We start from the raw sequence: 23,078 nt of genomic DNA, 5'->3' as shown, positions 1-23,078 counted from the left end.
CTGTTGTCTTCAAATAGACGACAAGGGTGAAGTGATTGAGGAAATCACTCGGAACATGATGTCTATAGCACATGTACCGGTGCAAACCTGGAAAGGACTTGATGTCAGTGATCCATTTGGATCCCTTGGCTCATGGTTTTCTAGTTTAGGTTCAGGATTCAAAATTCTAATTGGCTCCATGTGTACAATTGCCTTACTTGGGCTAGTTGTTTGTCTCTGCTTACCATGTCTCTGTATCTGCCTACGAAGATGCCGTGATCAAGTTTCTGCAATGCTGGTAACACAGACTAGCACTCGGATCATGCTTAATCAAGCTGAAACCTTGAACCTGATGCTTCTGGATTCTCATGCTGACACTGCATCATTCCCCACCACCTGTAATGACTATCTGTGAAAAATGAGCATATCGGTACGAAGACGGGTAATGCCTCTCGCCAGTAAGGAGTAGCCTTAACTAGGCTGGGCAGCCTAAGACATGGCGATATGTGACTCAGATAGGTATGAAGGGTTCTTAGCCAATCACCCTTCACAGGGGGATATGTAGAATAGTGCACTGCATATATCCTGCACATATGTAGTTATAGCACTATGAAGCACTGATTACTGAACTTGCCAGAGAATTATCCAGCACAGATGACATCATTCCTGGAAGGATGGAACTAAGTTTGTTATTCTAACTGATAAGAAGAGGCCTGTGGCCTATAGTGAGAGCAAGCTAAAGTACACATGTTAAAATATATATCGATTGGCTATTAAAGGTAAAGGGTGTGGATTATGCAGATGACTGATAATAGCAGACCCCAGACCCTTTATAAGCTGATGCACACGTTAAGAGCTCTGAGCAGATTTTAAACAGACCTTGTACACCTTTGCTTGTACTAAATTCTTTCTGTATTTTTCTGCTCCTAGAGGAATTATCCGCCTTCCTCTATATAATTACCTGTATTAATAAACCCCTTTCTTTATTACCGTCTGAAGCTGGTATTTATTCTGTAATTAGACACAGGGGACGCTCTTCTTTTAACAGGTGCTGAGGAGCACTAGTCTATAAGCTCTTGTGTGCATGCAAAGATTGCAAGGTCACTCTCCTATTAGTGTACTGTTTTACCAAAATAATGGGAGACATCTCCTCAACATATTCTTGGTGCAAAATGCCCAGAGGACATACAGACATGCTGCCAAAATGTTATATGATATGAAATAAAAATAAATTTCGGAGTTATCACCATCTTCATGAAGCAAGTTTTGGCACAAAAGCACCATCTGACCTCCCTGCCCATCTGATCTACAAGAGGCAGTCTCCGCTAAACTGCCAGAAAGTCATATTGTACAGTAGTTCCCAACCTTTTTTGTGTTGTGGCACACCTGGCATTGGGCTCACCAGCACCTTCCCTATCCCTCTGGCATCATCTTTCTCTTTTCTTCCCCCCCCCCTCAACCCCTGGCATTATCACCTTCCCCTCACTACCCCCCCCCCCCCCCCCCGCGTATCACCACCTTTTCTCTTCCCTCTCCCCCCCCACTCAAAACATCACCAGCTTTTCCCTCTTCCTTCATGCCACTATAATCCACATCTTCTCTCCACCACCCTTGGCAACATCACTTTCTCTTCCCTTTCCTCTCCCTTCCTATCACTGGGATAAGAGAGGCAACTAAGAAGGATCAAGTGCACTAATACAGTTTTACTCTCTAGAATGAAAAGAAGCATTTAACAAAAGGGGGAGGAGGGGACCCTGCGCAGCGACCGCTAAATGGGAAACCCTGCACATGCTCAGAAAAGCCTTCTAGGGGAATCAACCCCCTCCCCCAGATAACATCCATGCTCGACCTCTCCATCTGCACGATTGTTTTCCCGGCACTGAAGTCAGACTCACCAGTCTATAGTTTCCCATATCACCCCTCCCCTGGATCTTTTTTTTTTTTTTAATATAGGGGTTACATTGGCCATCTTTCAATCAGATGATTTTACTAATAAGTCTGAAATTTCATTTTTTAGTTCCTTCAGAACCCTGCGGTGTTTACAATCCAGTCCAGGTGATTTACTACTCTTCAGTTTGTCAATCAGGCCTACCACATCTTCCAGGTTCACCATGATTTGATTTAGTTGATCTGAATCACCACCCATGAAAACCTTCTCCGGAACGGGTATCTTTCCAACATCCCCTTCAGTAAACACTGAAGCAAAGAAAATGTTTAATCTTTCCGCGATGGCCTTATCTTCTCTAAGTGCCCCTTTAACCCCGCGATCATCTAACGGTCCAACTGACTCCCTCACTGGCTTTCTGCTTTGGATATATTTTAAAAAGTTTTTATTGTTTTTGCCTCTATGGCCAACTTTTTTTTTTTTTTTTTTAATTCTCCCTTAGCCAATGTCTTACATTTAACTTGCCAATGCTTATGCTTTATCCTATTTTCTTCTGATGGATCCTTCTTCCAAGTTTTGAATAAAGATTTTTTGGCTAAAATAGCCTCTTTCACCTCATCTTTTAACCATGACGGTAATTGTTTTGACTTCTTTCCACCTTCTTTAATACATGGAATACATCTGGACTGTCCACACCTGCTGCACACTTTTTACCCCTTTGTAGCTGCACCTTTGTTTTTTTTTTTATAACTATTTTTCTCATTTTATCAGTTTCCCATTTGAAAGGTTAACGCTAGAGCCTTGGATTTGCTCACTGTCCCCCTTCCAGTCAATTCAAATTTGATCATATTATGATCACTATTGCCAAGCGGCCCCACAATCGTTACCTCTCTCACCAAATCCTGCCCTCCACTGAGAATTAGATCTAAAATTGATCCCTCTCTCAGTTCCTGAACGAATTGTTCCAGGAACTTTCTCTCTCTAGCATAAATCTCCCATCCCTAATTTCTCTTAGCATTTTACTGTCTGTCTCATCATTTTGGTCAGGTGGACGGTAGTATACTTCTGTCACTATACTCTTCCCCAACACACAAGGGATTTTTACCCATAAAGATTTGATTATGCATTTAGTACTCTATGCCATCCCGGACATAAAGCGCCATCCCGCCACCAAGATGCTTCTCTTTGTCACTGCAATTTAATTTGTACCCTGGCACTATCCCATTGGTATCCTCCTTCCACCATGTCTCTGAGATGCCAATTAAGTCTGTGTCATCATTCACTGCTATACACTCTAATTCTCCCATCTTATTTCTTAGACTTCTGGCATTAGCATACAGACATTTCAAAGTGTTTGTATTTACATTCTGCTTTTCAGTTGACAGGGATACATTGGAATCTTTTAGCTCAGGTGAGTTTTTAGTTACAGGCACTTGTCTGCCTCCATCTGCTGGTGGGGAAAATAATCCACTTGTCATGGTTGAACTGGTGTTCAGGATGAGATGGAAATATTTTTGTTACCGACCTAGAGTTGTGGATGTAGTGGGATATAAATAAAAAAAAAATAATAATTATGCAGAACATGGAAGCAGGCTACAGAGGATGGAAGGAGAGAGGAAAATTGCAGAGAGAAAGCAAGCTGGGCAGTGTTAGGCACCAATGTCACTCCTCCTCCCTTGTGTGTGGGAGTTGCTGGGCAGTTAGCAGCAGCACAGTGTAAGATCTGGTGAGGACTGTGCAACAAGCTCCTTCATGCTTTCCTCACAGTATTGCATCTTCAGAGCCCTAAAAGGTGCAACCACCATGTTGGGCACTTTTTTTAAAGTGAATTTTACAAGAGAAATAGTAAACAATCATTGGGGTCTATGTAGTAAACATTTTTCCTATACATACAAAATGGGAAAACCGCTCTAGTGCATTTCCCCCAAAAAACGGTACTTGCATCACCAAGCAGTCAATCAGTACTGCTAAGTGCACTGCTGCTCAAATCTACTAAATCTATTTCATATGCCCCCTCCCCAACTTCTGTGGCTTATGCATTCAATTTGGCAGCATTTTTTCAGTTCTCCAATAAGAGCATTATGTTCATGAAATATTACAAAAAGTGCCTATCACTTACATGCCCCTTTGGCTTTTCTTTATACACATTTTCTCAGACATAAGAACATGCCATACTGGGTCAGACCAAAAAGGTCCATCAAGCCCAATATCCTCTTTCCTGCAGTGGCCAATCCAGATCACTAGTACCTGGCAGGATCCCACAGGATAGGAAAATTAGTTTCTTACCTGATAATTTTCGTTCCTGTAGTACCAAGGATCAGTCCAGACACCTGGGTTGTGTCTCCGCACCAGCAGATGGAGACAGAGCAAAACTTGTCGGGCCCCCTACATATAGTAAGGCGCCACCCACAGCCCGTCAGTCTTACGTAATGTCAAAGCAAATGGAAAAACTCCAACTAACTAGCTATACCGCCCGAAACCAGGGCCCAGTCAACGAACCCCCAGCTGGATCAGAACTCCCAGAACCAGAGGCCCCAACAACATACAAGTAAACAAACATAGAGTGTCAACCGAGCGGACTCTCCTCTACGTAACTCAAAACAAACAGACTACGCGGGCGGGATCCTGGACTGATCCTTGGTACTACAGGAACGAAAATTATCAGGTAAGAAACTAATTTTCCTTTCCCTGTACGTACCAGGATCAGTCCAGACACCTGGGATGTACCAGAGCTGAATTACCGAGGGTGGGAGCCAGAGAGTCCCGCTTGCAGAACTCTCTCTCCGAAACCCCCTGAATCCAGGCCATGAACATCCAACCGGTAGTGTCTAGCAAAAGTATGCAGGGACTTCCAAGTCGCCGCTCTGCAAATCTCTTGAGGGGACACCTGCGACGACTCCGCCCAAGAGGCGGCTTGTGCTCGCGTCGAGTGCGCCCGAAGACCCGCAGGAACAGGCTTCCCCTTCAGGATATACACGGAAGCGATGGCTTCCTTGAGCCAGCGCACAATCGTGGTACGGGAAGCCACCCCCCCTCGTTTGGGCCCCGAGCACAAAACAAAGAGATGGTCCGAAACCCGGAAAGGATTCGTAACCTCCAGATAACGGAGCAGGACTCTGCGGACATCAAGTTTCTTCAACATTCTTGTATCAGGATCAGAACGCTCCCCCTCCGGAAAAGCGGGCAGCTCAACCGACTGGTTCAAATGAAAAGCTGACACCACCTTCGGGAGGAAGGAGGGAACCGTCCGTAACGAGACCCCTGCGTCAGAGAAGCGTAAGAAGGGCTCCCTGCAAGATAACGCCTGCAATTCGGAAACTCGTCTCGCCGACGCGATTGCCACAAGAAACACCGCCTTGAGAGTAAGGTCCTTGAGCGTTGCACGCTTAAGAGGCTCAAAAGGGGACGTACACAGAGCGGAAAGAACCCAATTGAGATTCCAAGACGGACAAGGCTGACGTAACGGTGGCCGCAAATGCTTGGCTCCCCGAAGAAAACGCGCCACATCCGGATGTTGCGCTAACGACCTACCATGCACCCTACACCCCTGAGGCACCCAAGGGCCGCCACCTGGACTTTTAGAGTACTGCAAGACAGCCCCTTCGCAAGGCCCGCCTGAAGAAAAGCAAGGACATCCGGTACGGAGGGCAGCACAGGATTTACCTCACGCATTCTACACCAATCCTCAAACACCGTCCAAACCCGAACGTAGGCAAAGGACGTAGAACGCTTTCTAGAACTCAGCAATGTGGCTACCACCGCATCCGAATATCCTTTATTCTTCAAGCGTTTCCTCTCAAAAGCCAGGCCGCGAGACAGAAGTGATCCGCGTCCTCCAAACAGACGGGTCCTTGACGTAGGAGCGCCGCCTCCCCTCGGAATCGGAGAGGAGGCTCCCGTGCCAATTGTAGAAGGTCCGCGAACCAAGGACGCCGGGGCCACTCGGGCGCCACCAGGATCACCGCTGCGGGATGCATCTCTATGCGTCGAAGAACTTTGCCTATCAGGGGCCAAGGAGGGAACACATACAGCAGAACGTCTGTGGGCCAGGGGAGGACCAGGGCGTCCACCCCTTCGGCCCCCCGCTCTCTCCACCGACTGAAGAACCTCGGGGCTTTGGCGTTCTGAGCGGTGGCCATTAGATCCATGTGTGGCGTTCCCCACCGCTCGCAGAGGAGGTGGTAAGCTCCCTCCGGCAGCTCCCATTCCCCCGGGTCCAGGCGATGTCGGCTGAGAAAATCCGCTTGGACATTGTCTACTCCGGCTATATGTGACGCTGCGATGTTGCCGAGATTCCTTTCCGCCCAGGTCATTAATTGTCGCGTCTGCTCCGCGACGGCTCGGCTCCTTGTCCCTCCTTGGCGATTGATGTACGCCACTGTGGTCGCGTTGTCCGACAAGACCCTGACCGCCTTTCCGCGGATCAACGGTAGAAAAGCCTGCAGCGCCAGCAAGACCGCTCTGGTCTCCAGGCAATTGATGGACCACTGTGACTGAGCTTTGGACCACTGTCCTTGCACCGAGTGTCCCATGCACACCGCCCCCCATCCGGAGAGACTGGCATCCGTGGTGACCACCGTCCAGGCGGGCATAACCAGGGACACTCCACGTGTCAAGTTGTCGGAGCTGAGCCACCACTGTAGGCTGGACCTTGCCCGATCCGATAGTGGAAGTGGCATGTGAAAATCCTCCGACACCGGTCGCCATCGGGAGAGCAATGCGGATTGCAACGGCCGTAGATGAGCAAAAGCCCAGGGAACCAATGCCAGCGTTGACGCCATCGATCCCAACACCATGAGATGATCGCAGACCAGCGGACACCGCAGGGACATCAACCTGCGCACCTGGCCCTGCAGCTTGGACACCCGCTCCTGGGACAGAGACACTCTGCCCTGCTTCGTGTCGAACAGCGCTCCCAGATAATGTAGCGTCTGGGTGGGGACGAGGCGACTTTTGGCGAGATTGACCACCCAGCCGAGGGAGCGCAAAAGTTGTAGTACTCTTTCGACTGCTTGTCGGCATTGGCTCTCCGTTTTGGCCCGGATGAGCCAGTCGTCCAAGTAGGGATGTACCAGGAATCCCTCCTTGCGAAGCTCAGCTGCCACCACCACCATTACTTTTGTAAACGTCCGTGGAGCGGTGGCAAGGCCGAAGGGGAGAGCCTTGAACTGATAATGCCTGCCCAGGATGCAGAAGCGCAGAAACCGCTGATGTTCCGGCTGAATGCCTATATGAAGGTAAGCCTCCGTGAGGTCCAAGGACGCCAGGAACTCGCCTGGCCGTACTGAGGCGATCACTGACCGAATCGTCTCCATCTTTTTTTTTGCAAGTTTTTATTTATACATGAAAGGCATATCAGACAGAAGAACATGATATCCAGATTATTAACATGTAAAAATACAAACTGGATTTGTGATCAATAAAACAACCATAAACAACCAATGTCTCGTCTCAGTTTTGAAGCCAGATTACATTATCATACCCAGTCGCAGACAATAGCCTCTCAATAATTTTTTCCCCCCTAACCCGCTCCCCTCCCTCTAATTCCCATCCCCCTCTCCCCCCTCCCCAGATTTCCCTTAAGTAATCTCCATAGACGAGTAGAGCCAACAACCAGCCTACTGTTGTAGCCATGTCAGGTAAGGTGCCCACACATCCTGAAATTTACCCACCCTATCATGCCGAAGTGCGGTTAAGTAACCCATCTGATAGATCCTTCCCAATCGTGACTGGACCTGCGACAATGTAGGGGCACCATCAGATTTCCATCTGAACGCTATTTCACTTCTAGCAGCGATATATATCTGTATTAGCAGCGTGGCATGCTTATCGCTGAGATCCCCGTTCACCAGGCTTAGGAGACACCCCTTGGGATCCAGTCGTATCGTAACTCCCAGGACTTGGGTTGCAAACCCCGTAATTATATCCCAAAAAGCTTGTATCTTGGGACACCCCCACCACATGTGATAGAAGGTCCCCTTACCGCCGCATAATCTCCAGCAAGTACCACTGACTCGGGGGTTCATACGGTGCAATTTGTCCGGGGACATATACCATCGATACATTAATTTATATCCGTTTTCTTTAATGTTTGCGGATACAGAGCTCCTACCCACTAGCATATGACACCGGTCCCACTCGTGGTCCTCTAACTGTTGACCCAAATCGGATTCCCACTGTAATTGATAGGATCCTTTGGTTTTATCCGCACTGTTAAGAAGTAAGTAGATCCTAGATATCGGTTTAGATAAAGGACTGCGCTGATCACAAAAGGATTCAAATAGGGATTTACCTCTGGAAAGCTCCCCTGACGCCCCCTCCGATCGTAAAAAGTGAGTGACTTGCATGTATGCGTACCAATCCCTTCGTGTTCCCCCGTACTTTTCCTGGATCTCCGCCAAACCCAACTCAGCTGACCCCTGGAACATTTGTCCAGCCTTCGTTAGCCCCATGCAGGTCCATCTATCTGAGAAAGCTTTTTCCAATCCCGGGGGAAACCCAGTGTTGCGCAAAAAGGAGGTTAAGTGGTAAATCCTCTTGGACCCCGCCACCCTAGGCCTCCACACTGCCCAAAGTCGCAACACTGCCTGGGTGAACGGCGTCAGAGAAGATACGTTGACTTTCCCGACATCCTTACTCCACACCCTGGTTGCCAATGGAAAGTCACCAGATGCTGCCTGCTCGATTGCAATCCAGGATTTAAGTGCGCCCGTCGCGTGCCAACTGACGATCACACCCAATAGGATTGCAGTATAGTACCAACCAATATTAGGGACATTAAGACCTCCCCTCGTTCGGTCCCTATATAAAATGGTCCTAGAAACCCTAGGCGGTTTATGCTTCCATATAAAGCGGAACAATTTTCTCTGCCATATCCTGATAGCCCCATCCGGCACCGCCACCGGCAACGTCTGAAAGACATAGCAAAGCCGGGGTAGGATGTTCATCTTAATGGCCGCTATCCTGCCTAGCCAGGATAGATCAGTCCTGTCCCACCTGTCCAAGTCTTGTTGTATCTGAGACCACAAGGAATCATAATTGAGTTGATATAGAGACTCCAGATGGGCCCCCAGTTTAACCCCCAGGTATTTTATAGAGTCCTTAGCTTGGCGAAAAGGCAGTGCTTTCCCCACGGACGCATACTGAGCCTCTGTCATGGAAACATTTAGCAGCTCAGACTTGTCAGCATTGATCTTAAAGCCTGACAGTCTCCCAAACTCCCGAATCTCCTCTAATAAGACTGGTAAGGAGAGCTCTGGCTTGCTGAGAGTAAATAACAGATCGTCTGCAAAGAGCGAGATCTTGAAATCTAAATCCTGAACCGATATGCCGTGTATGCCCGCATGCCGTCTTACTTTCTCGGCCAGTGGTTCTAACGAGAGGGCAAACAACAAGGGCGACAGTGGGCAACCCTGTCGCGTGCCCCTCTTAACTGCGAAAGGGTCTGAGTACGCCCCATTGATTTTGATTCGAGCATGCGGACCACTGTAAAGTTTTCTAACCCAATTAATAAAGAATTCCCCTATACCCATAACCTTAAATAAATACGGCCAATGCACCCGGTCGAACGCTTTTTCAGCATCCACCGTCAACAGCACCGACGGGATTTCCTTAGACTGTGCCCACCACATCAGTTCCACTACCCTGCGAACATTGTCAGAGGCGAGCCGGCCAGGAATAAATCCCGACTGGTCCCCAGCCACCAACCTAGGAGCTACTCTACCAAGGCGAAGTGCCAGCGCCCTCGCCAAAATTTTCAGGTCAATGTTTATCAGGGATATTGGCCTGTATGACCCGCAGAGGGTGTGGTCTCTTCCGGGCTTGGCCAGCACTGTGATTCCTGCGGTATTGGATTCCTTAGATATTATTCCTCCCCCCCGAAGATCATTATACATATCCACTAGCGGAGGTAACAATTCTGCACTAAAAACTTTATAAAACTTTCCAGAGAACCCGTCCAGCCCAGGAGCCTTCCCCAATTTGAGGCCCTTAATAATAAGGGATATCTCCCCTTCCCGCAATTCCTCATTGAGCGCAGAACACTGCTCTGGAGATAGTACCGGTAGATCGATAGCTTGTAACGATTGGTCTATCTCCTCCTCCGAGCAGAGGGGCTCCGAGTCGTATAGTTTTCGGTAAAATTGATTGAAACATTGCCCAATTTCATGCTGAGAATACACATATTGCCCCTGATCTCCCTTAAGCTTAGTAATTTGGGATTGCGCTGTCTTTTCTTTTAATTTATGGGCAAGCTGTCTTCCAGCCCGATTACCCCATTCAAAATGGTGCTGTTTCAGCAGCTGAAGTTGGTACGCTATCCGATCCCCATCTAAAACCTGAAGCGCCTGCCGAGCGGCCAATAGGGGTTGTAATAGACCAGGGTCGAGAGTACGCTTATGCCTCAATTCTAGACTAGCCACTCTCTCCAATAGAGAGAGTCTCTCCCGGTCCCTCTCCTTCTTAACATATGCCGCTCTGGCTATACACAAACCCCTCACATAGGCCTTTAAGCTATCCCAGACAGTCCCTGGTGACACTTCGCCGTTCCCATTAATATCCAAATAATCGCTAATGTGCTGCTTAAGCTGTGCCACAAACACCTTATCTTCAAGCAATCTATCGTTCAGTCTCCAAAATTTAGTGCCAGCCCGGGAGTCTTTGGTCTGTAGAGTGAGCCATACTGGGGCATGGTCGGACCATGTTATAGTGCCCACCTCCGCTTCCAGGACCTTCCCCACTAAATCCTTATCCACCAGAAAGTAATCAATCCTGGAATAGGATTGATGGGGGTGGGAGAAAAATGTATAGTTCCTGGATGTGGGATTGCGCAACCTCCAAATATCCAGGAGACCACGATCTCCCACAAGATGTTTAAGGGTTTTCCGTGCAAGTTTTCCCCCCACTCCACCACTGTGGGAGTTATCCAGATAAGGGTATCTCGTGAGATTAAAATCTCCCCCCACAATGAGGCGCCCTTCGGCCCAGTCGCTAATGACAGCCGATAGTTTCGTATAAAACGCAACTTGATCTACGTTGGGGGCATATACATTCAGGAAAGTATACTTTTCTTCATTAATAGTTGCTTTTACTAGTATATAGCGACCCTCCACATCCCGGATCTCAGAAAAAACATCCGCCACTACCATATTAGCAAACAATATCCCAACCCCTGTGTATTTATTCTGAACAGTAGCTGCAGCATGGAAAACTTGTGGGTAACCTTTAGAAACCAACAAACGCTCGTAGCGTTTTCTAATGTGGGTTTCCTGGCAGAAAATAATATCCGCCTTGTGATGGGCCATATCACGTGTAAACATTTGCCGTTTGTGATACGTGTTCAGACCCTTGACATTAATGGAAACTATTTTTAAAGGCTTCATGGTGCTGTGTTAAAGGGCAGCCAAAGCCACAATAAAGTCACTGCATAGCCGCCGAGACTTGGCCCTCCAAAACTTCCCTTCATAACTGTTCGCCTCTCGCCCCATGGAGTTAGTCTACTCCCACAATTACTCCTCCCCGTGTTCCCCCCTCCCCCCCCCCCTTCCCCCCAACCCTCCCCCCCTTCCCCACTTCCAACCACTCTGTACAGAGTGAATCCCCTCCAGTAGAGACCTAACGTCACCGCAGGACCTGAACAGAATCCCCTCTCCTCCATATCAATAAACACAAAAGCAAGTTTAACATCATAAACAGTTAACCCCCTGTGATAATCATGGGTGCTAAATCATGGACCCTTGTGATTTAAGCAGACCCCCTGTTAATCCACTGCATACCACAGGTCCAGTAATATCGGCAGAACTCAAACTCAGTCTATGTCCTCCATACCCTGGCAGTTACCGCCAGCTCACCAGGCCGCCATGTCACAGTCCAGACTAGCTCATCCTGGTTCCTCGAGTCCCGAGGTGCCTGCGGATCTGCGGCGTAATCTTCTTCCCCCATTGTCCACTCTCTTCCAACTTGGGCGATCGTGTTTTCCGCTATTACTCCCTGCAGAAGATGCAGAGGGCCCCTCGGCACCCACGGCTGGTAAGCCGGCGCCCCGCAGTATGTCTTCCACTTCCATCACTCGCTGTACACGGGACTGTACGCCGTTTATCGAGAAGAGTAGACCAAATGGGAAAAGCCATCTGTACTTAATATTTTGGGCGCGAAGTATGTTGATGACATCCTTAAATTCACGCCTTTTCCGGATAGTGGAAATTGCCAGGTCTTGGAACACCTCAATTTTACAGTCTTTCCAAGTTATAGAACCCTGGGCTCGCGCTGCTCGTGCTACCGCTTCCTTAACAAGAAAGCTATGAAAGCAGGCTATTATGTCCCTCGTCTGCTTGTTCCTCGGGTTACCAAAAGCTCTATGTGCTCTCTCTAACACCACTTCCCGCGGCTTCTCCTGGATACCCTCTGGATCCAACAAATAAGCACAAATGTCCTGCACCACTTGTGTGCAATCTTTAAAGGCGTCCCCTTCTGGCACCCCACGGAATCTGAGATTTACTCGCCTGGTTCTGTTTTCTAGATCTTCAACATGGGAATGGAGCTCCTCGTGAGCATCCCGAAGCTGTCCCAGCTCCTCCCGGACCGAGTCCAGCTCTGCTTGCGTGTCCTGCAGGCCCTGCTCATTTTCGGCCGCTCTCCTTTCCAGTTCACGGACATCTGTTTTTGTGCTCTCTAGCATATCTCCAAGCTCCTGACGGAAGCGGGCCATGTCCCCCCGCAATTCTTGAAACCAGGCGCGAAATTCTCCCCGGTTAGGGATCTCCGCATCCGCGGGTGCGATCGCCGTCTCCACCTCCCCCTCCGGCTCCGGAATCGTCGCCATCTTGCCTGCTTCCTCGAGTGCTGCCACTGTGCTCGCCGCCGCAAAGGAGAAGCGATTTAAATCGGGCTTTTTCCGTGGAGTGGCCATGAATGATGTGCAGGGACCCCGATACACCCAAATTCAGAGTTCGCCGATCCAGCTAGGCGCCGATGGGGGTGGATAACCGGTGGAGGAGAGGGGAGCCGAGGTCTTAAGCGGCCATCTTAGCAGGTGACGTCACCGGTCTCCCCGAATCGTCTCCATCTTGAAGCGTGGTACGCGAAGACATCTGTTGACCCCTTTCAGGTCTAAGATGGGTCTGAAGGTCCCTTCCTTCTTTGGCACAATGAAGTAGATGGAGTACCGCCCCCGACGGCGCTGCCCCTGTGGAACGGGCATAATTGCGCCCAGGTCTCGTAGCCGGCAGAGCGTATCCCAGACGGCCGCCTGCTTGCCGCGACCCTTGCAAGGGGAGACCAAAAACTTGTCCGCCGGAATCCGTGCAAAATCTAAAGCGTAACCGTGTCTTATCACCGTGAGGACCCACTGATCCGTCGTGATATTGGTCCATTCCCCGTAGAACCGCTCCAACCTGGCCCCTACGTTTGGCACGGCCGGAGGAGCCGGCTGCAGGGAACGGACCGACCGAACTTCATTGTGAGGCTTTCGGACCCGACCCGGACGCGGGACCGTCACGCCTCCCAAACTTTCTGCCACGAAAGGACTGAGACCACGACGATGTTCTCGAGGATCCAGACCCCGGCCGGTAGGAGGGCCTGGATGGTCTCTGCGGCCTCGACTTCCGTGGTCCCCGAAAACGGGCCCTACCGGAGAAAGATGACCGGCTCTGGTGCCTATCCTCAGGCAGCTTGAAAGCCCTGTTCTCTCCTAGCGACTGCATCAGGTCGTCCAGCTCCTTACCGAACAGCAGCTTCCCTTTGAACGGAAGAGATCCGAGATGAGCCTTGGAGGACCCATCCGCCGCCCAATTTCTGAGCCACAGCAACCGGCGTGCTGAAACTGCCGAAACCATGGCCCTGGCCGACGTCCGTAGGAGGTCATGCATGGCATCCGCGCTATACGCTATCACCGCTTCCAGCTGGTTCGCCTGTGCCTCCTCTTCTCCCGCTAGACCTGCATTGGCCTGAAGTACCTGCGCCCAGCGCAAACCTGCCCGCAGCGCAAAGTTACTGCAAATGGCCGCCCGGACTCCCAAGGCCGACGCCTCGAACACTTTCTTCAGCTGACCCTCAAGCTTCTGGTCCTGAATGTTCTTAAGGGCCGTGGCTCCGGTGACCGGAATTGTGGAGTGTTTCGTCACTGCCGACACTGCGGCATCCACTCTGGGAAAACGCAGCATCTCCAGCGCGTCCTCCGGCAATGGATACAACTTATCCATAGCCTTACTGACCTTCAAGCCCTAGTCCGGCGTATCCCACTCCCGGAACAGGATATCCATAGCCGAAAAGTGGAACGGGAATGCCACCGCTGGCCCCTGAAGACCCAGCAGCACCGGATCCATCTTCGCATCTGTACGAGCCCCCACCGGGGGGGCATCCACTCCAACTTCCAGAAGGATAGCCGGGATCAGCGGCGCCAGCTCTTCTTTTCGAAACAAGCGCATGACCTTCGGGTCATCACCTTCCACCGCTGGCCCTTTAGCGTTCCCGGCCTGCACCGCCTCCGTCCCGGCGTGGGTTCCTGAGTCCCCTGGAGCCTCGACATCCACGATGTCCTCCGCAGCCGAACTGGACTCGGACTCAGATTCCTGAGGGACCCCCCGTAAGGGCCGGCGTCCCTTGGGCGGATCCGTGGGCCGCCGCGGAGCGTCCCCCGACCTTCTCTTCCGGGGCTCTGGCTGTCTGCCCGAACCCCTTTTACTCCTCTTCCGCTTCAATTTCTTATATTTAACAAGCTTGTGGAGCAAGCTTGCAAAATCCGAAGAAAAGGAGGCCTCCGAATCCGAAGAGGCCTCCTCCAGACTACGTTCCTCCGGCGACTCCCCGTCCCCCGGGGGGGCCCCCCCGGAGGGTCGCTGCTGCGGGGAAAGCGCTGGGGGCAATCCGGGATCCCCCACGGCCTTCCTCGTGGCTTCTCTGACTGAAGTCAAGATGGCCGACGTTCCCGCGCTCAGCGGGAACGGATCAGCCCTGCCCCCATCATCGGGGCCCCCGCCCGACCTCGGACGACCCCTCGCCGCCCGAAACGCACTTTGTGCACAGCCCCTCCCTGGAGACGCGCAAGCGCGCCGAGCCACACGCGCGGCACGAGGCCCCTCTGGGCATGTCACGATCTGCCCACGGTCGGGAGGGCCGAAGCAAAAACAAAAAATAAAATTGAGCGAGTCGGCCGGACGGACAACGACCCCCCTCCCCCGCGACGAACAAAATACCAGAGCGAGAGGAGAAGCCGCACAGCCGAAAACAAAAACAACTTTTTTTTTTTTTTTTTTTTTTTTACTTTACTTGTCGCTGGCTCAGGTCCTGAATGCTCCCTTCCAGCGGGGGTGAGTGAACCGGGCTCCCCGGTGTCACCCCCGACGCTGCTGCCTGCCCAGGCCGGGTCCTCAACCCCAGCAGCGGCCTCAACCAGGGGGGGATAGTCCCCTCAGGACCTTACAAACCCCCCTGGGAGGCTTACAGGACTCGGGCTTCCGCTGCTTTTCTTGCTTGAAGAATTCTTCTTCTTTTACCCTTTTTTTTTTTTTAATTCCCCTGACTATCTAAACTCCCTAAGCCAGGATCAATCGAGACTGTGGGTGGACCTGCCCCATCTGCTGGAGACAGAGAAAGACTGACGGGCTGTGGGTGGCGCCTTACTATATGTAGGGGGCCCGACAAGTTTTGCTCTGTCTCCATCTGCTGGTGCGGAGACACAACCCAGGTGTCTGGACTGATCCTGGTACGTACAGGGAAAGATAGATTCCATGCTGCTTAAACCAGGGATAAGCAGTGAATTTCCCCAAGTCCACTTTAATAATGGTTTATGGCCTTTTCCTCTAGGAACTTGTCAAAACCTTTTTTTTTTTCTTTTTTTTTTTTTTTTAAACACAGTCGCACTAACATCTTTCACCACATTCTCTGGCAACAAATTCCAGAGATTACCTATGCATTGAGTACAAAAATATCTTCTCTTGTTAATAATCTGCAAGGTGTTGTAGTCCAGCCTATAACAGTAGTGGTAAGATTGCTTTGTGCTTCCAGGAATGCATTGAAGAACCTGAATGGAGCACTGGTTACAACCTTAAACAAGCACTGTGCAAACTGGATGGAACATTTTGGTCTTTCCCTGCCATCATTTACTATGATATTGCATATATTACAATGTATATCCATCTTTTGTATATTCCACATTTCCTTCATCCATCTCTGTCCAAGTCATATCTTCCTTCCACTTGGCCAATACAGCACATCATCCAGCTAACTAGTTCCTGGATTAGAATTAACATAACTTGCCAAAGGTCTCCCTCCCAAAACAGATAGAGGAAACGTCTAAATTAAATATAATCTAAGAACTTCTGGAAGGCTCTGTGGGGAGCACATTTTAACTACTACTTTTTTTAAGCACACAGCACTTATGAGAAAAGCATGCTAAATGAAGATAGGAGTAAGAGGACTGTTTTTCCTGTCACATATAAGCAAAGCTTCCAGAAGATAGTGACATCAGTTTCAAGATATGTAAAATTACCTGTAACCGTGATGCTGCCTGTTGAGAAAATTTGCAGGGTTGCTCTTAGAGATCTGATTCTGTAGCAGGCTGCAGGATGAAGTTCTGGTTCATAGCTACAAACACAAAACACTTGAGATGCAGTGCCACAATATATAAATAAAAAAACAGGTCACCGGTTTGAATAGTAAAAAATAATTTTGATTTTGAATAATGTCAGAAAACCTACCTGGCATGAGGTCTGTTGTTCTTTGTGAATTCTGGCAATCTTATTTCAAATGGCATGGTACACACGGCCAAAACATTGACAATTTTAAAGTCAGTGAATTTTACCTTTGTGAAAAGAAAATGTGAAAAGAAAATATATGAGTACTTTAAAATAAGCTTTGTGTGTTAAAACTTGAGGCCTTAATGATTATACTTTAGAAAAAAGATCATTTCCATTTGGTTGATCTGTTTCAGGTTTCAGCAGATTCTGACTACTGGTTTCCCACCCACACAAGCGACTTTATCAATGAATCTGACTTTGGTTTGTTCACACATATTTGTGCTCTGATTGTCAGAAAAGCGGCCCATGTAGGACCACAGCCTACAGGACAGGTGAAAAATACATTGCAAGCTAATCCACTCCACAGGTGGACGTGAAATCAGAGAGCACATGGGAATGCTATTGAAATTAAAGATGCCACATGAAACCTGATTGATATTACAGAAAACAAATTCCTAATTTATGTTTAATAAATCTTACTTTCAGACACCATCTCTCAGGGGTATTAATGTATTAAGTTAGTCCAACAAGAAGGCATCACCTTATAGTGTTATTCCACTTCTGTGCACGGAAATACATGGCAACCACACTAGTTTATCCATGACTCAGACTGGAACCCTCTATGACTGAAACCTTTCTTAAGAGAAAACTGCTGAACAACTTATCCTGGCCTGTGAAGGCAGACAGCAATTATCTATTAGTAGGACTTTGTTACCAAGGGAACTGCCACTTAACTAACCTAGGAAATACATTGATAAACAGGTTTACTTAAAGACTGTCAACAAAGCTGGCAGCCAGTTTTCCTTAATGATCTACTACAATGGTTTCTATCCTGCCTTGACCAAGGCCATCTCTGATATCTAACTTACTTGCCTGGGTTTTTCCTACCATTTGGCCACCCTCTTTTTCCCTTTTCCCCCACTCCTGTTCCTGACTCATCTTTTCTCAGGTATGTATGTGGCACCTGTGGTAGATGGTCAACACTAGGGTGACCATTGCTTTTGATGTGATCAGTAGTGCAGAGCCATCATTTTCCGCTCCTGTTCTGCCCAATCAATGACAGAGCCGCTGGTTCCCTGGCCCCATCGGTAGTACAGAGTTGCTGCTCTTTTAGTTCTAGTTTCTCCTTAGTGACAGGAAGGTGGAATTTCTTACTGGGTAAGGCAGGCATCATCTGAAGGGAAGGGGAACCCATGCAAGACCCTCTAGGGAACCAATTAATCATTATGGGAAATCCACTAGTTGTAGTAAAAAAATACAGTACTGAAAGTGTGAACCTAACTTGATTGCACTATAATATATATAAGCGAGTTTGCTTACTGTAAACAGTGTTTTCCGTAGTTAGCAGGATGAATTAACCATGCTGTCTGGGAGCATCCCCTAGAATATACAGAGCTTTGCTCCTGCACGCTTACATGGTGCCTTCCTGCGCAACAGCCTGTATCACCTCAAAGTAGAATAAGAGCAGGCAGAAAGAAGACTGTCCAGGGAAGAGGGTGGGAATGCATGGCTAATTCATCCTGCTATCTACGGAAAACACCATTTACAGTAAGCAAACTTGCTTTTTTTCCTGCAGATAGGCAGGCTGAATTAGCTATGCTGTCTGGGATGTCCCTTCCTCGTGTGTTAGAAAGTCCACCCTGCGTGGAAGGAACACTACTTCATCCCATGCAAGACTCCCTTCATTTGACCGCATGGAGATTGAAAAGGGAAGTACTGAGCCATCTTCCTATCCCAACATTCTCCTCACGAAGACCATTCACGAGGAAAAATTATGCAGCTGAATGGCATAGGTACTGGCACTGGTGAATGTCAGTGTCATTCGAACCCTTTCAATCTTTACCAAAAGAGTTACTTAAATACCTACATTTACTGTACACATCTTGGGGCTGGCGGTTTCATCCAGAGTACACTGTTTTGTGTTGAAGAACGCGCAAGAAGATGCGGATACCATACCATATGGCTCATAGTTCTAGTAGGTTGATCTGACGCGTTTTCTCGCTGGGGGACCAAAGGCCTTGTGTTTTGAATTGAAATGTCCGTGGTTAGTACCATCTGATTAGCCAGGATCCGGAAAGGCGCACCAGATTGTAACATGCCGGGCCTTAGCCACCAGTCCACATCCGATATCATTGGTTGAGTCAGGGTCACCGTTCTCGACATGGGATGGAAGCGTCAAGACCACTGGGATTTCAGACCCCACTGCATATGGTGCATGTAAGGCATGGGTGAGGAATCACACTGCTGCTGCCATGTGTCCCAACACAGCGAGAATTTGACGAGCTGTGGGATGTGAAAGGGTCTTCAATGTTGAGGCAAGACTGAAAGGTACGAATCCTGTCTTCTGGAAGAAAGGCTTTGCAAAGGTATGCGTTTATGATCACACCTATAAATTGCTGGGTTTGAGAAGGGTCGAGATGAGACCTCGTAATTTATGATGAAGCCTAGATTTTCCAGTCAGGTTATGGTCCGAATTTGATGGGCGCAGATCAACTTTGGGTTCAGGACTATGAGTGGCCAATCATCCAGATACGGAAAAAGCTTTATTTCCTCCTTCCGAAGGTGGGCCACAACTACTGTTAGACATTTCGGAACACACTGGGTTCTGAAGCTAGGCCAAATGGTAGGACTTTGTACTGGTAGTGTGTTGGGTGCGGATTTGAAAACAAAAGTAGAGCCAGGAAGAAGGGTGCAATGGTATGTGAGCATAGGAATCCTTGAGGTCTAATTAGCACATCCAGTCACTGGGCTGCAGAAAAGGTAAAATGGTATTCAGAGAAGTCATCTTGAACTGCTCCTGTATAATGAAGTGATTAAGGGCCTGGAGATCCAAAATTGGCTACAATCCTCCGCTTTTCTTGGGAATAAGGAATCTGGAGTACGAGACCCTCCGGAAGTGATGTTGGCTCGAGTGAATCTTCTGGGAGGTCAGAGGGTATACCCGAAGATCCTGGAGAGGGTGGAGAAGAATATACCAGGTCGTGCCTCAGTCTAGAGGCTGACGGGCTCAACTCTATCACCAGCTCTTCATCCTCTGATGTTCACCGGGGCAGGAAAGAAGAAGCGGAATGCTCTGAACCCCCTGCTGATGGGCTAGAGGGGGACTGCAGGTATAGAGTAGTCACTAACGTGTCTAAGAAGGTCTGAAGAATCCCAGTAATCTGGGTCATTGTTTGAGAGGCTGCACCCTTTAACGCCTGGGAAGCGGGTGAGGATGCTCTTTTCTTCTTGGCCAACGGAGAGTCCTCTGGGCCTATCCTTGAAGAGTCAGATGTTTGACCCATGGTTTGCAGATGAAGTGGTCTAGATGACTCATGTCGCAATCATGGGATCTATCCGTTTTATGCTTCTGGACAGCTGAACGTTCCCTGCCCCTGCTGTTGCCGTTCAAGGCTGAGGAAGAAGAGCAACCGGAGATGCGTGGAGCATCCACCTCGGAAGCACCCGAGCCTTCCAAATCAGAGAGGGTGAAGGGTATTGGCAGGTCCCTCGAGTGGTGGGAACTTACCCCGGCGGAGTCTTGCAACATTTGAAGTTCATGTGTTGAATGCGCCGATACCACATGGTGGGATTTGTCTTTAGTCTTCACTTGCTAAAACACATGCACTGGCTGCATCGTTGCCTTCGAAGCCTGCCTCAACACCAGTTGCGTCGACATGGTGGTCTTCTGCTTTGCACAGTAACATAGTAATGATGGCAGAAAAAGACCAAAATGATCCATCTAGTCTGCCCAGCAAGCTTCCTAGGGTAGTAACTGCCGCTCCGTGCAGGTTACCCCCATGTTTCTCTTAAGAGTAGTAACTGCATGCATCAAACAATGCTCTGCGTTGGGCGACTTGAGTTTATCATCTCCATGCTCCGAGTTAAGACGACTCGGCTCCTCGCCAGTCTTCCATAATGAGCATGTTGGTCAACACACTTGACGCAGGAACATCCTTTTTCTCTGCTACATGGCGTCTGAGGCTGCGGGGGCCTATCGAAGTTCCCCACCCCCAGCCTTGTATCTAAACTCCTTTGGAGGTTTTAACACCTGAGACTTATGGAAGACGGCTACAGGGAGGATGCTTGCTTTTTCTCATCCGGCCTCCTGGGGTGTTGGCCCGGGGAAAATTGTCTGGAGCACTGGGTAGAGGCATAAGAGCACGATGGGACCTCTTCAGACTCCCGAAGCTTGGCAATCTTTGTGGGCCATTGGCAATGGGCCCATGGAGACATCCTGCCACAATCTTAGCAGGACATCTGGTCATGGTCCGGCCCCAGGCATAAGTAGCAATAATTATGTCCGTCTGTAATGGACATGTTGCCGCATTGGCAAAACTTAAAGCCTAGGGTCTTTGGGGACATGGTAACACTGAAAAGTGCTGTATGGGGTTCACAGAGGTGAGATAAGGAGAAGAAATAGAGGAGAGAAAAAAAAAGAAAGAGGTGAGAGAGAGAAGAACCCGCATCCTTTAGCTGCAAGGGAAAAGCGAAAACAGACGATGCAGGGAGTCTCGTGGGAAGGCACCATGAGGCATGTAGGAGCAAATCTCTGTAAATTCTAAGCGAAATTCCTGCCTCAGGCAGCCAGGGGGCACTTCCAGACAGCATGGCTAATTCAGCCTGCTTATCTGCAGGAAAAATATAAATAAGCACATGCACTCAAGTACAATCCACTTTCATTTATCTGCTAAATTAACAGTTTTATAATTAAGTATGATGTCTATGTCTGCTGTTACTATTGAAATTAAAGTCAAAGTGTGCCATATATCTGTGTACTCATATTTCATATACCCATGCCCCTGTGTAAGTGCACATAACAAAAACCATCAGCATGGTTTAAAAGATAAAGTTTACTGTGTGCATGGAAGACTATATTTGAACACATATTTCATCTGGCTCAATGCAGGTCACAGTGAGATAAAAAAGAATACAGAAGACTGAAAACAAAATCCCTGCCCATGGTGGTGCATAGTCACTAAATAAGACAAATTATCCTGTCCTCAGAGGATTACTGTTTTATGCTTTTTTCTTTGAAGTGAGGGTAGTGATAGACATTTCCAAAAGTTGTGCGGAGTTAAAAAAGTAAGTTGCCCAGTGTCAGAATCAGTCAGTCAATGGCAAAAAGAAGAGTTTTGAATTGACAACCCAAAACCTTTCCTGAATTAAAGTCCAAATGTCCAGAACCAGCCCATTATTTCTCAAAAAAAAAAAATCAACATTTTTTGGGAGTGAACCCTAAATTTAGCAGCTAGTGTTGTATATGAAACTTGGGTTCTGTTCCTTAGTCTATAAGAGGCTGGCAAGGTTCAGCCTTTTGTGGACATGCACAATTCTATACAGGTTTGGGTGATAAAAGTTGACACAATGGAGAAACTGGTAGTCAACTTCAGATTTCATTAATCCTGCCACCAAATATCATGATGGATAATAAAGCCTGCCTAATGTAGATTATCCAAGAGTGGGACGGAGTCAATCTAGATAGCTATATACACTTCCTGGGAGACAGGAAGTATATTGCAACCCAATGGCAACACTTCCTGCTGACTGAATAGTTGGTTTGGGTGGCATGCCAAAGTGCACTGCTGTAAAGTAATTATGCACAAGTAATTAGGTGCTTTAAGATCCATATTCAATAGAGCAGCGAGCAGCAAAGTTACCCAGATAATTTTAGCCAAATTTTTAGTCTCCCATTGAACATACTTGTCTTAAGTTATCTGGGTAAATTTCTCTGGATAACTTCAGCCATGCTGCTGAATGTACTCTCCTAAAGCTACGTGAGTAAGTGACCAGATATTTTTACTTATATATATATTCACAAATGTTATATATTCAAAAATCACAATCAAAAAAATTTCTCTCTCTCAAAAAACTTTAATCAAGCCTCCTGTTTCCAGTGATTAGCAAACATAAAATGAACATCTGGCAACGGCTGGAAGTACATTGAGGTTTTGTTTTATGTTTGCTAATTGCTGGAAAAGAAATAGATAGGACCTTTAAACAAGCCTGGAAATACAGCTACAGTGTATCAGAATGGAATTATAGACTCTGTTCAAAAAAATGATTATGAGAAACACTGGAAAATTGTTTGCAAAAATGTTTGTCTGAACGTTTCAATATACTTTATTGCTTGCTACTGTGGTTGCTGGAATAGCAATACATAGATTTGTATTTTTTGTATATTTAAAAAAAAGAAAAATATGGTGCGAGTGTATGAATGATTGGATAACTACTTTTTTATTCTGTGTTATTTTTGTATAATCTATTTTTGGGTAGTTGGGTAAACATTAGAACCTGGGTCAGTAAAATATTTTAAAATCATTAATCTACAATAAAAATTGTTTATAATTTTGTGTATTTTGTCTTTTAAGATCTTCAATATTTGCTGTGAGAGAAGGGATAATTAATGTGTTTTTTGCACTATATATGATATAGATAGATTTAAAACAAGTTGCAAGCTACAGAATCCTATATTAAAATAAAATGGCTGGCTCTAGGTCCCC

The 23,078-nt window shown here is 47.9% G+C and overlaps 1 protein-coding gene across 1 annotated transcript in view; it reads right to left on the bottom strand.

Annotated features, from left to right (window-relative positions):
• TBPL1 (TATA-box binding protein like 1) overlaps positions 1-23,078 on the bottom strand; it is a 74,485-nt gene that overhangs the window by 16,459 nt on the left and 34,948 nt on the right. Inside the window, 2 exon segments of the mRNA XM_029596605.1 lie at positions 16,350-16,444; positions 16,558-16,661. Of these exon segments, the coding sequence (XP_029452465.1) occupies positions 16,350-16,444; positions 16,558-16,661 (199 nt within the window).

The sequence above is a fragment of the Rhinatrema bivittatum genome, chromosome 3 (assembly GCF_901001135.1).
Source record: "Rhinatrema bivittatum chromosome 3, aRhiBiv1.1, whole genome shotgun sequence".
Classification (NCBI taxonomy): Eukaryota; Metazoa; Chordata; class Amphibia; order Gymnophiona; family Rhinatrematidae; genus Rhinatrema; species Rhinatrema bivittatum.
This window is presented reverse-complemented; position numbering and strand designations above follow the sequence as displayed.